The 13,540-nt window shown below is 38.4% G+C and overlaps 2 protein-coding genes across 3 annotated transcripts in view; one reads left to right on the forward strand and one right to left on the reverse strand.

Moving 5' to 3' along the window:
* The window catches only part of LOC109401325 (uncharacterized), a 332,029-nt gene that overhangs the window by 175,228 nt on the left and 143,261 nt on the right, over positions 1 to 13,540 (reverse strand). The window lies entirely within an intron of this gene.
* LOC134284204 (uncharacterized) lies at positions 5,793 to 8,068 on the forward strand. Its single transcript, XM_062842807.1, has 2 exons — positions 5,793 to 6,797; positions 7,029 to 8,068. Exons 1-2 carry the CDS (start codon positions 5,840 to 5,842, stop codon positions 7,838 to 7,840), a joined length of 1,770 nt encoding a protein of 589 aa, XP_062698791.1. The 5' UTR covers positions 5,793 to 5,839; the 3' UTR covers positions 7,841 to 8,068.

A 13,540-nucleotide genomic window follows, 5' to 3' on the forward strand; every position in this document is an offset into this window, starting at 1 on the left:
GCATTAAAACAGAGGTACTTTTTGAACGTTGAAAAAAGTTATCATGGCCTGAAACTTTTTGGGTCTTTCTCGAAAAAATGTATTTTTTTTACATCAATGTCATTAAAGTTTAGTGTTGATATCCAAAGATTTTCTGCTTCTGTTCTAAAGATATCTCTGATAAGATATATTAGAGCCTATTTGGATTGAAAAAATAACACATTTAGTAATTGTTGTATTATATTGTAAATTTGACTTATTTTCCTCTATATGGGTCAAAATGTCAAACCGGTATAACTTTATTCATCGTGAGAAAATATTACATTTTATAGCGTCGTATCAAGTATCAATATATTGTTGATAAACGTTACAAATTTCATTGAATTCGGTTCACTGGTTTCCGAGATATGACAGTTCAAAAATTAATTGTCAAAAAATAGTGTTTTACCAGAACGGTTCTAACTTCGCGAAAGATTAACCAATCGAGCTCAAATTTGTACCAATCATGCACATAAAATAGGTGAACAAACTGTCAAAATTTGAGAATTTTTGATGCATTCTTTGAAAAGTTACAGCAAGTTGAATATTTTTGTGAGAGAAAAAAAGTTGCCAATCCCAAACATTTTGGCCATCCCCTGTACGTCAGCTTTGGCAGATAATGTCAGAACATGGTTTTCCGGCGAAACTAATTAGGCTAATACGCGCAACGCTGGATGAATCAAAATCAAGTATTCGGATCGCAGACGAACTTTTTACCTCGTTTGTGACCTTTGATTGATTGAAGCAGGGGGATGCTCTGCGAGCTGGGAAATTTGTTGTTCAACATTGCACTCGAAGGAGCGATTAGGAGCAGTCTTGTCAATGTCGAACGACACTCGCTTTAACCATCACTTGATAAGACAAACGTAGTCCATCAAACAGAATAGAATCACGCCAAATCCACTCAAGCCCACCCTCGTTCAAGGCAGAGTCAGCCACATCCAACAGCAGCGATCGTCTCCAGTGATGGAATTATTCTCATCATGAAGTAATTCGCGAGTGCAAAGTCAACACTATGCTTACTCACGATTCCGAGAGTAAACAGTGTGTAAGTTTATTCGCAGCCGCCTGCTTCGTGAGTAAGAAGCAAAACAAAAACACTCATGAGTTTTTTATTCGTGAAGAACTAGTGGAGGTGCGGGAATTGCATTTAAGTGCACGCCATATGAATATAAATGCAAAGTGTAGAACAAAAAATCGCTTTGTGTTTGATCGTGAGGTTCTAAAAGGAGAGACGATCAGTGATGGAAAATGATGAAGATTGCAGCTGAGCAGACACAAACCAAAACAAACCTACTCGTGACCAACAGGGACCCGAGAATACTCGCACTTCTTTATTCGCAAGTAAACGAAGCTGGCAAGCACTCGCATGTGATTCGCGAAGCTTCGCTGAGTGTTTTTGACATATTCTACGGGCCCCGGATCATCAATACCAATTTTTCAAAGTTGAGTTATGGCATATTTGACATTTTTATCACATTCTACATTACTTTTGCCATCCAAAAATGTATTCAACATCATATTAGTATGACAATAAATATAAATTGAACGACGATTAAGATTAACATTAAAATCGTGATTTTAAGTCATTTAGGCACACTTTTCATCCAAACTGTCGTATTTTAAGCACCAACACACTGATTTTTCAAAAGTTTTCCATCATTTGTAGATAAATGTGTGTAGATTTTTTAGCATAAAAATATTTTTAATCGGAAGACTTAACAACTCTGAAATATGGCTGATCATAGTATGGGTTTTTATTGCGTTGTAACGTCACGAAAAATCAACATTTTTAAATTTTATTCAAATACGGAAAACGTTACAAATATGACATTTTGTATGCTCTTTGTACTCGAAAAGATCTTTCAAATGAGACTAAAAGAAAGAAAATCGGTTCACGGAAGCCTGAGTTTCACCTGGTTGAAGTTTGCGTTGTAACGTCACGAAAAAAAGTTCTGTGGAAAAGACCAAATCGTTCTGGCTTGGACGGCTTCTGAATTGGACAAACGTAGTTCTATATTCAAAACAGTTTCGTTCTCGTTGTGTATAAGCTCTTTTTCAAGATATCGTTTATAAATTGCGTACCATTGCCCGTTCATAAACTACGTAGACTTTTGAAGGACGGGGGAGATGGTGTTTGGCCAAAACCGAAAATTTCTGTGATATCAGTAGCCAACAGACGAAACACTGACGAAATTTCAAAGTTATTAAGTTGGTCGAAGGCTTACAGTTGATGGATAATTGGATTTAAAGTTCCACCAACAGGTAGCGCTAGAGAACTTACAAATTTTAAATTTCATACATCTCTGGATCCCTATTACATAGAAATACGATTTCTTCGGCAAAGTTGTTTGGTAAGTAAAGGACTTGCAGTTGATTGACCAATAGATGCGAGATATTGCCACTAGAAGACGTTAGTATCCATTTTGCAAAAGCAGTGAAGGGATTAGAATTTCTTGAAAAGTATTCTACAAGCTGCAACTTTTTTCACTTTGGACACATTGTATTCAAATCAAATAGTAATCAAAGATCAATATATAATTCTTAACTTTCAAAATTTAATTTGATTTGATTCACTTATTCCTAAGATATAAGAATTAATAGAACAACATTTAAAAATATGATTCTGCTTAAAGCGCTCCATATTTGTGTAGAGCTAACCAATCAAGTCCAAATTTGTAGAAATTACAGATAACAAGATAAGGAACTATCAGTCAAAATTTGAGAATTTTTGATATATTTTATAAAAAGTTACGGCTTGTTGAATGTGTTTTGCGTAATTAATAAAATTGGCATGCTTTTGAAAATTGCAACTACCCCCACTGTGTGGCAGAAATTAATACCATACGGCTATTAAACTGAAATCCCTTGATCTACCAAACAACTTTAATGAAGCAACCATCTTTCCAATTAATCACGATCCTGAGGTAAGTAAAACTAAAAATGTGTATGCCCACTAGCGCCGCCTAGTGGAACAATTTGAAATCATACGGCCTATCAATTGAAAGTTCTTGATCAGCCACACAATTTTGTCGAGGACACCAACTGTCTAAATAGTTAGGATCTTGAAATATATGGAATGGATATTACGTCAGTGTTCCATCTATTTTTATATAACAAGAATCACCGACAAACAAACGTAACACCTACGAAATTGAAACTCATATATCTCAGGACTCTAATTACTTAGACTTTAGACTTTAGAATGGAAAAGTTGTTTATCTTGTCAAGAATTTTCAGTTTAAAAGCCGTTTGGTTCAAGTTTCTAACTGACTAGTGGTAGTTAAAATTTTGAAAAAATCATGCACTTTATATTTATTCAAAAAATATTCAACATGTTGTAACTTTTTATAAAGTGCCAAAAAAATTTGCAAAAAAATATAATGCTGCAATATTTATGCTGCAAAATCTAAATATCTGGCGGTGCGAAGTAATGAATATCAACGGTTTAGTCTTTGGGACAAAATGAGATGAATATGGGTGGTACTAGGCCGAAGATGGGTACCATTAACCTTCATGAAGGAGTTTTCATACTGCTGATAGCAATAACTTGGCGCTCCGAGCCATTTATCACAACACGGATTTTCAATAGAATAAAGTTGCTCTTGGAGCAGTGAAAATAATGCAATAATATATTCACAAATTCGGGTAAATTTGGCTGATTATTCTGATACTAAAATGACGCGCATTTTCGAGACGTTACAACGCGAGCAGAACCCTGATTGAAACTGAACGGGCGTTGTAACGTCACGAAATGCAAAAATCCAAAAACGAATCAGAAACGTATATGTTTTATTTCACTGCATTGAAGAACAATGGTGGGAGAAATTTTCAGTTTTAAATAAAAATCAGAGCAAATTTTTCAAGATATTGGTTGCGCGGTAGAGGGAGTCGAATTCTAGCGCGTTGGAACGTCACGCTACTAATAGGTACGCATTTTAAATAAGTTTTTCTAATGAAAACTTTATGTTAAACAGGTCAAACATATCGGAAATTTTACAAGGAATCTGAATATGACAAAATATTTTGAAGTTTACAGTCGTTTTTATGAATTATAGTGAAAAATCTGACTACGAATGCGTAGAAACGTTGTAACGTCACGGTAGAATGTGTCTTATCTCGACAGCGTGATGAGTTATATGCTGAAAATTTTAAATATCTGGCGGTGTAAAATAATGTATCTCATCTCGCTAGTCTTTGGAACAAAACTAGAAGAATATGGGTGATACTAAAGCGAAGACGGGTGCCGGTGTTCATGAAGGAGTATTCATACTATTGATAGCAATAACTTTGCCTCCCGAGCCATTTCTCACAAAACGGATTTTCAATAGAATAAAGTTCCCCTTGAAGTAGTGAAGATAATGCAATGATATATTCACAAATTCGGGCAAATTTGGCTGATTATTCTGATTTTAACATGATGTGCATTTTCGTGACGTTACAACGCGAGCAGAACCCTGTTTGAAACTGAACGGGCGTTGTAACGTCACGAAATGTAAAAGTCGATTATCCAAAAACAAATCCGAAATTTAAAAGTTTTATTCCATTGAATTGAAGAACAAACCAATAAATTTCAATGGTGGAAAACAAATTCAGAATATCATGAAAATCCGAGCAGATTTTTTAAGATGTTGGTAGCGCGTTAGAGAGGGTCGGATTCTAGCGCGTTGTAACGTCACGCTACAAATACGCATTTTAAACACGTTTTTCTAATGAAAACTAAATGTTCAATAGGTCAAATATATCAGAAATTTTACAAGGAATCCGAATATGAAAAAATATTTTGAGGTTTACGCTCGTTTTAATGAGTTATAGTGGAAAATCTGACTACGAATGCGCCAAAACGTTGTAACAATTTGTTTGTTGATGTTGTTGACGAATTAAAGACTTGGTCAGCACAAATTATTAATTCAAAGAACACTGAGTATTCACCGGCATCACTGGAATCATATTCCAGTTTAGAAGCAGAATTAAGTAACGTTTTATCCTCGAAGAAAACGGATTCATCAAAAATTACGCCCAAAACAAATGATGGGTGGCGTTATTTGGGTACCAGAAAAGTATGGAAGGCCGATTGGTCCCAATATGATGCAAAATTGTTAAGACGTGAGGAGCAGGAAAAAAATGCCGAAAAAGCAAGAAAACGTAAAAAGCTTAATAAAAATAAGTTATCAACTCAGTCAAACAGAACCCGGAATAGTAACGCTGAAAAACGTAATAATAAAAACTCGATTAATATCAACAACAACCGCAACAATAGTTCCAACAGGAACAGTTTTTGTCGACCGGAGATGCAGTCGTCCAGCAGTCGAGGCTTCAACAACCAGCAATGCAAACGAGTCACGTGGGGCGCTAATGCCGGTCGCAACAGTCTTTCTCCAGATGGGAAGCTACTTGCTGCTGGTAAAGAGTTATTTTCGGGCCTATCATCAGCTTCGTATCGTCCGTCCATTCAGTTCCATAGAGGAGAAGTGCTGAATCCAATCACCACCAATGGCCGTTCAGTGCCCACGAGTCCGGCTACAGCATCGACGTCACGCATGGATGGATCATGTTGCTGTCAGTGTTTTTGCCGAAATTGACGCATTCCTTAGATGAAGGTAACGCTATTAATTCTACATGTAGTAAATGTATCTTTAATAATTTAAACTATGACGACGGCGGAATGCACATAGACAGCAGTGACAATAATATTAATACAAACTTTAAGTTTCATGGGGAACAGAACGATAGTTTAAATCTCTCATATTCCTCAAATGTTGATCACCCAAAATCAAACTCCAGAACTGAGGTTTTGGTCTACTGCCAAAACTTTAATCGTATGAAGAGTGCAACAAAGATTAATAAAATTCACAAACGAATTTTGAGTTGCTCTTTTTCAATCATTTTGGGCACGGAAACTAGTTGGGATGAATCAGTCAGAAATGAGGAAATCTTTGGAAGCATTTACAATGTTTTTAGAGATGACCGTGATTATCGCATTTCAGAGAAAAAATCAGGTGGTGGTGTTTTAATTGCAGTCTCTGCAAATTTAAATGCTGAAATCATCCCAACCACAAAATACAAAGAGTTTGAGCATGTGTGGGTTAAAGTCTACATTGCTGACGAAACGCATATTTTTGTTTCCGTTTATTTTCCTCCGGATAATGCCAGGACATCAACATATGAAAAGTTTTTCAATACTGCAGAAAATATTATCAGTGGCTTACCCCCGGAAGTAAAAGTACATATTTATGGCGATTTTAATCAGCGTGACATTGACTTTATTGCAGATATTGACAATGAGAGCATTTTGCTCCCAATTGTTGGTGAAAACGAAACGCTTCAGTTCATTTGTGATAAATCAGCAAGCCTTGGGCTTAATCATATTAATCATGTGAGAAATCAGCAAGATTGTTTTTTAGATTTATTAATGACAAATATTGATGAAGATTTTTGTGTGGCAGAATCACTGACCCCATTATGGAAAAATGAAGTTTTTCACACAGCTCTTGAGTTTTCTATATTCGTATATGCCAACAACAGACCTGATGATTGTGAATTTGAAGAAGTTTTTGACTATCGTTCTGCTAACTATGAAAGTTTGAGGAAAAAACTTAGTGATATTGATTGGCAAACACTATTGAGAAATGAAGACAATATCGATGTTGCAGTTGACATATTCTACGAGAAAATGTTTGAGATAATACAGACTGAAGTACCATTAAAAAAGAAAAGACGTCATGGCAACTCAAAACATCCTGTATGGTTCAATAAAGAAATAAAAAATTTAAAAAATCGTAAGCAGAAAGCTCACAAAATTTATAAGAAACATAGCAACAATGAAAATTTATCAAACTATTTAAATATTTGCGATCAATTAAATCTGGCCATTAATTTTGCGTTCGAAGAATACAATACAAAAACGGAGCTCGAAATAAAGTCATGCCCAAAAAATTTTTATCATCTCGTGAATAGCAAACTAAAATCAGACAACTTTCCTTCGGAAATGCAACTTGACGAAAAAACAGGTGACAACGCAGAAAAAATCTGCAAACTTTTTGCAACTTTTTTCCAAGAAGTTTATACCACTTTTTCGGAAGAAGATCGAGAGCGTGAATACTTTTCATTCATTCCAGAATATTCAAGAGACATTCGCGTTGATCAAGTTAAAGTACATGAAGTTACAGACGCTCTCAACAATTTAGATGCCTCTAAAGGACCTGGACCTGACGGGATCCCACCTTTATTTTTGAAGTCTTTGTCAATGGAATTGACGGCGCCATTATTTTGGCTTTTCAATACTTCACTTAAAACAGGTAATTTTCCATCAACATGGAAAAAGTCTTTCTTAATACCCATATTCAAAAGCGGCAAGAAATCTGACGTGCGTAACTACCGAGGTATCGCTATTATTTCATGCATTCCCAAATTGTTCGAAGCAATAATTAATGGAAATTTATTTCAGCAAATCAAAAACAGGATAACTCATAATCAACATGGCTTCTTCAAAGGGCGTTCTACCAGTACAAATCTGGTGGAATTCATTAACTACTCATTGAATGCCATGGATAATGGGAACTACGTAGAGGCTATCTATACAGATTTCAGTAAAGCTTTTGACCGTATCGATATACCCATGCTACTCTTTAAATTGGAAAAAATAGGGTTCGAACCAGGTCTTCTTAAATGGGTTGAATCATACCTCACGAATCGTCAACAAATAGTTAAATTCAAAAGTGCTAAATCAAGTCCAATACATGTAACTTCAGGAGTTCCTCAAGGATCTCATTTAGGCCCACTTTTGTTTATCTTGTTTTTTTTTTTTTTTTTTTTTATCTAGTTCATTTATTTGGGGCTCAATCGCGTATAACGCTTTACGGAGCCGAGGATCTTTCTTTGTACTTAATAGTATACATTATACAGAGTAATAACTTTTTAATGATATCTGTTAGTAATGGGTGGAAGCCAGGGTACTCGTGGCAGCTCGAGGTTAGAAGGTCACATTTTGAGGGATGGACAGGGTAAGGATTGGGTCAAAGGTTTCACTGCTGCTCATCCGGTGGTGAATCGCATCTTGCTAGCGTATTCGGTGCCTTGTGGTGTTGGTACCAACTTGTTCTGGGACTTGGTCTTCCGGATGGCCAGGAGCAGCTTGGTAACACAAAGAGGACAAAACAGAGAAAAAAAAACTGGAGAAGAAAACACAAGCGAATTAAACTTTTATACCAGCAGAGCGAAGAAAGTCGAAAATACATCCCATGTATGTGACATCGCGGGTCCCCAACACATCTCTCACAAGAACAAAGGGTTGTCTACCTCGGGCCTCAAGGGTATCCAATAGTAGCGCTCTGGAGGCGTCATTATCCGGGCATTGCCAAACTACGTGGTCGATGTCATCATAACCGGAACCGCACTTAGTACAAACATTGCTCAACGCGAGGTTAATCCTGTGTAAATGCGCGTCTAGCGAGTAATGGTTGGACATAAGTCTTGACATCACGCGAATAAAATTGCGACTTACATCCAAACCATACCACCACACTCGCAAAGAAACATTAGGAATAATGGAATGTAACCACCGTCCCAGCTGGCCATCTCGCCAATCATTTTGCCAACTTTGAAGAGAACTCTGGCGAACAAAATGGAAAAATTCATCATTTGAAATTCTTCTATCATAGATCTCACCTTCCTGTGCGCCCACCTTTGCGAGAGAGTCCGCCTTCTCATTGCCATAAATTGAGCAATGTGAGGGGACCCATACAAAGGTAATCTTGTATGATCTTTCGACCAGTGCACCCATCTGCTCCCTTATTTTTGTAAGAAAGTAAGATGAATGTTTTACAGGTTTCATCGACCGGAGTGCCTCAATCGAACTAAGGCTATCCGAGAAGATGAAGAAATGGTCTACGGGCATGTTGGAAATCATCCCCAAAGCGAAGTTGATTGCTGCCAGCTCAGCAACATAAACCGAACAAGGTTCCTGAAGTTTGCGGAAGGCAGTGAAATTTTCATTGAAGACACCGAAACCAGTGGATCCATTTATGCGAGACCCATCAGTGAAGAATCTCTTACAGGAATTGACATTTTGGTACTTTTCGTTAAAAATGCGAGGAATAGATATACATCGAAGTTGATCTGGTATTCCATGAATAGCTTGTTTCATGGACAGATCGTATTTAACAGAGGAACTGTCATTAGTGAAGTGTACACGAGGAGGATTATAACCTGGGAGGCTTATATCAGATGACATGTAGAAAAGATAGATTCTCATGAATTTTGACTGAGTGTTCAGATTGAGCATTTCTTCGAAGTTTTCAATAACAAGTGTGTTGCTCACTCCACACTTGATAAGTAACCTTAACGAGAGCTCCCAGAATCGGTTCTGGAGAGGTTTCACCCCTGCCAGGACCTCTAGGCTCGCATTATGCGTTGAGTGCATGCAACCGAGGGCAATACGCAAACAACGATATTGAATTCGTTCCAGCTTCATTAGGTGGCAGTTTGCTGCTGAGTGGAAGCAGAAAGAGCCATACTCAATAACAGAGAGAATAGTCGTTTTGTAAAGTTTTATGAGGTCTTCCGGGTGAGCACCCCACCATGTTCCGGTAATTGTGCGTAGAAAATTGATCCTTTGTTGACATTTTTGCACCAAATACTTGATTTGGGTACCCCAAGTGCCTTTTGAATCAAACCAGACCCCAAGGTATTTCGAAGTCAAAGATTGGTCGATTTCTATTCCCAAAAGATTGAGTTTCAGTTGGGCTGGGTTCCGCTTTCTAGAAAACACAACCAATTGAGTTTTTTGCGGAGCAAACTCGATCCCTAAATCTCTTGCCCAGATTGACAGATTATTTAGAGAATTTTGCAATGGTCTTTGCAACATTTCTGCATGTGGGCCTTTTAGAGAAACCACAGCATCATCTGCAAGTTGTCTTAGCGTGCATTGTCCTTCCAAGCAACTATCAATGTCTTTCACGTAAAAATTATAAAGCAAGGGACTTAAACATGAGCCTTGGGGTAGGCCCATGTAACTAATTCTGGAAGTTGTCAGTTGTCCGAGATTGAAACTCATATGTTTTTCTGACAACAAATTATACAAGAAATTATTTAAAATTCCTGGAAGTCCACTATTGTGCAGTTTTTCTGACAATATTCCTATGGAAACTGAATCAAAGGCGCCCTTAATATCCAAGAAAACTGAAGCCAGTTGCTCCTTTTCCGCAAAGGCCAGTTGAATATCTGTTGAAAGCAACGCTAGACAATCGTTTGTTCCTTTGCCCTTGCGAAACCCGAACTGTGTATTTGAAAGCAAGTTATTCGATTCGACCCAATGGTCGAGTCGTGATAGGATCATTTTTTCCAACAATTTCCTTAAACATGATAACATAGCAATTGGACGGTATGAATTATGATCAGACGCTGGTTTACCAGGCTTTTGAATAGCTATTACTTTGACCTGTCTCCATTCATGCGGAACGATGTTGTTCTCCATGAATGAGTTGAACAGGTCCAGTAATCGTCTTTTCGCGATATCTGGGAGATTCTTTAGAAGATTGAACTTGATCATATCGCTTCCCGGAGCGGAATTGTTTGATGAAAGAAGAGCCATAGAAAGTTCCAGCATAGTGAAGGGTCTGTCCAGAGAACCGTCTCTTGGGGATGTTTCCCAAGAAATCGGTTGTGCTGGGACTGAGTCTGGGCAGACCTTTTTCGCGAAGCTGAATATCCAACGGTTGGAGTATTCGTCACTCTCATTAGAAGAAGAGCGGTTTCGCATGTTGCGAGCCACTCTCCAAAGCGTTGTCATTGAAGTTTCTCTTGAGAGACCCTCAATAAAGTGTCGCCAATAACTACGCTTCTTCGCTTTCAGCAGGTTTCTCAGCTGTCTTTCGAGCTTTGCGTACTCTTGATAAAGATCTGAGGTACCGTGCCTACGAAAAGTTTTGAAAGCATCAGATTTTTTAAGATACAACTGGGTGCAATCATCATCCCAGCCTAGTGTGGCTGGTCTTCTTTTGAAGGTTGCACTTGGAACACGTCGTTTTTGTGATTCTAATGCACTCTTATATATCAGTTCAGACAGGAATCGATACTCATCCAAAGGTGGGAGGGGATTGAATGATTCGATGCCAAAAGATACCGCTTCTGCATACTTTTGCCAATCGATATTCCTTGTGAGGTCAAAAGGAACCTGAATTGGATGGTCTGACCTTTCACTATTATGCTTTATGGTGGTTATAATGGGTAAGTGATCACTACCATGAGGATCCTCGATTACCTTCCACAAGCAATCGAATGATAGTGAACTTGACCCCAGTGATAGGTCGAGACGACTTTCTTTGCCGTCAGATGCAATACGTGTCACTTCACCTGTATTTAAAATGTTCAAATTGAAATCGTCGCACAAATCATAGAAAACGGCCGCTCTATTATCGTCATATGGTTCGCCCCACCCTGTACCATGCGCGTTCATATCACCCAGAATTAAAACTGGATGTGATAGTGCAGAAACCGCATTCCAAAGATGACGGCGGTTAATTGAAATTCTTGGAGGAATGTAAACGGAAGCTACGCAAAGTTCTTTACCCTTTACGTTTATTTGGCAAGCGACGATTTCTACGCCAGGATGAGTCGCGATTGGAATTCTATAAAATGAGTAAGTCTTTTTGATCCCCAAAAGAACTCCCCCATAATGGTCATCTCTATCCTGGCGTATAATGTTAAAATCGTGGAAGTTGAGTTCATCTTCAGAAGAAAGCCATGTTTCACAAAGGGCAAATATATCACAATCAGAGTTGTGAATCAAAAACTTAAACTGGTCTAATTTAGGTTTTAGACTATGACAGTTCCACTGTAGCACAGTGATCATATCTTGTACCTCACTTGATGAATTATCCATCGAAAGATATGATCGCAGCAAGGAGGGGCCATGATTGTGTCAGATTCCGAAGATATTCTTCTACTGTAGGTATAAACATATCAATAATGCCTCTAAATGTTTCTGGAAGGCTGAGGGCATCATATAAGCGATCCACGAGAACCCTAAAAGTAAACAGTCCTCGCTTGGGTCTAGGAGGCTTGCTTGAATTGCGAGGAACTTTGGTAGCTTTTTTCTTGCTACCTTGTCGATTATTTCTCTTTGAAGTGTATTTAACAGGCGGAGACGGGGGTGACAGGTTCTTGCTACAACATGGATCTGAAGCTAGAGGAACCTGATTCTTCGGAGTTTTTAAGTTTACCCCGTCCCCTTTGACATTAGGCAAACTTTTGAGGGAAGACTTCAAAAAGACCTTTCGGCGCAATCCCGGGGAAGATGATGACTTCCTTTTTCCAGGTGCGTGTACCTCCGAAAGAGATCCACCCTCATCAGTTTCGCCATCGTCCTGATCATCGGAAGACAACTCCTGATAGGGATTTTCAACTGGGACAGCTGATTCAGACACGGAATCTGGTGTTTTAAAAGATTTCACCATCTCCGCATAGGTCTGCTTGGAGCGCCTTATAATAGAGCGACTCTCATTTCGAATGCGTCTTTTGTAAGCCGGGCAAACTTGCAAGTCGTGTGGATCTCCGCCACAGTAGCTACATTTTTCCGCTTCCTGTGTGCAAGAGTCCTCCAAATGAGCTTGGTTGCATTTGCCACAACGGGGCTTGTTGTCGCAAAAGCTATCACTGTGACCAAACTGCTTGCATTTGGTACAATTAAAAACCTTCGGCCTAAAAAGATGCACTGGGTAAAAACCACCATCAATTACAACAAATTCCGGGAGGACGGAACCTGGAAAAGTCACTCGAAAAAACGCTGAAGGCGAGTACACCTTTTTATTTCCTTCCATGGAAACCTTAGATAAGCGTTTACAGTCTAGGATAGCCACATCAGGAATTGACCTATTTTTGAATCGACCAAAGCCGGTCTTGATATCCTCACATGTCAGCATTTCGTCGAGGATCTTCCCCTCCACCTCCACTTCTCGTGCTGGCACATAGACGGCGTATTCAACAGTAAACGCTTCGTGTTGAGCAATTTCATTTGCTGCTTTGTAGCTAGGTGCGGTAACACGCAGCTTGGATGCTTTCACTTGGTGAATAACGGTCCCAGGATACTTACGCGTCAGCTCTCGAGAAATCGAAAGCATATTCAATGGTTTGCATTTGCGCCGGAAATAGACAACCCAAGGTCCAGGCGAAGATGGCTGATAAAACCGCGTACGAGCAATGATATCATTAGGAGGCGTTTCGCCTCCAATCGAATCGTCCATGTGGAAACAAATTTATGGAAAATAACTCAAAAGTGCAAAAGAGGAAGAGAAAAACCCTAAAGTATTTACAGTGCACTTTCTTCCTTAGGACGACAACTGTTTGGTTTGTAAACCAAACAATGTTAATAATATATAGAAAAAAAAAAAAAAATAAAGCAAAAAAAAAAAACTTGTACTAATAATATACGAATTCAATTCTTATGTTTATTTTAGCGCACCCTGTAGGATGCAAAAAAACGGTATTGAAAAAAAAAGAAAAAATAGCTAATAAAAAAAAAACA

The sequence above is a fragment of the Aedes albopictus genome, chromosome 3 (genome assembly GCF_035046485.1).
Source record: "Aedes albopictus strain Foshan chromosome 3, AalbF5, whole genome shotgun sequence".
Classification (NCBI taxonomy): domain Eukaryota; kingdom Metazoa; phylum Arthropoda; class Insecta; order Diptera; family Culicidae; genus Aedes; species Aedes albopictus.

What these genes read in the sequence shown, in the direction of transcription:
- LOC134284204 (XM_062842807.1), top strand. Translation starts at nt 5,840, where the DNA reads ATGAAGAGTGCAACAAAGATTAATAAAATTCACAAACGAATTTTGAGT. An exon ending in AATAAAAAATTTAAAAAATC is followed by an intron (nt 6,798 to 7,028) that starts GTAAGCAGAAAG and finishes ACGAAAAAACAG; the next exon opens with GTGACAACGCAGAAAAAATC.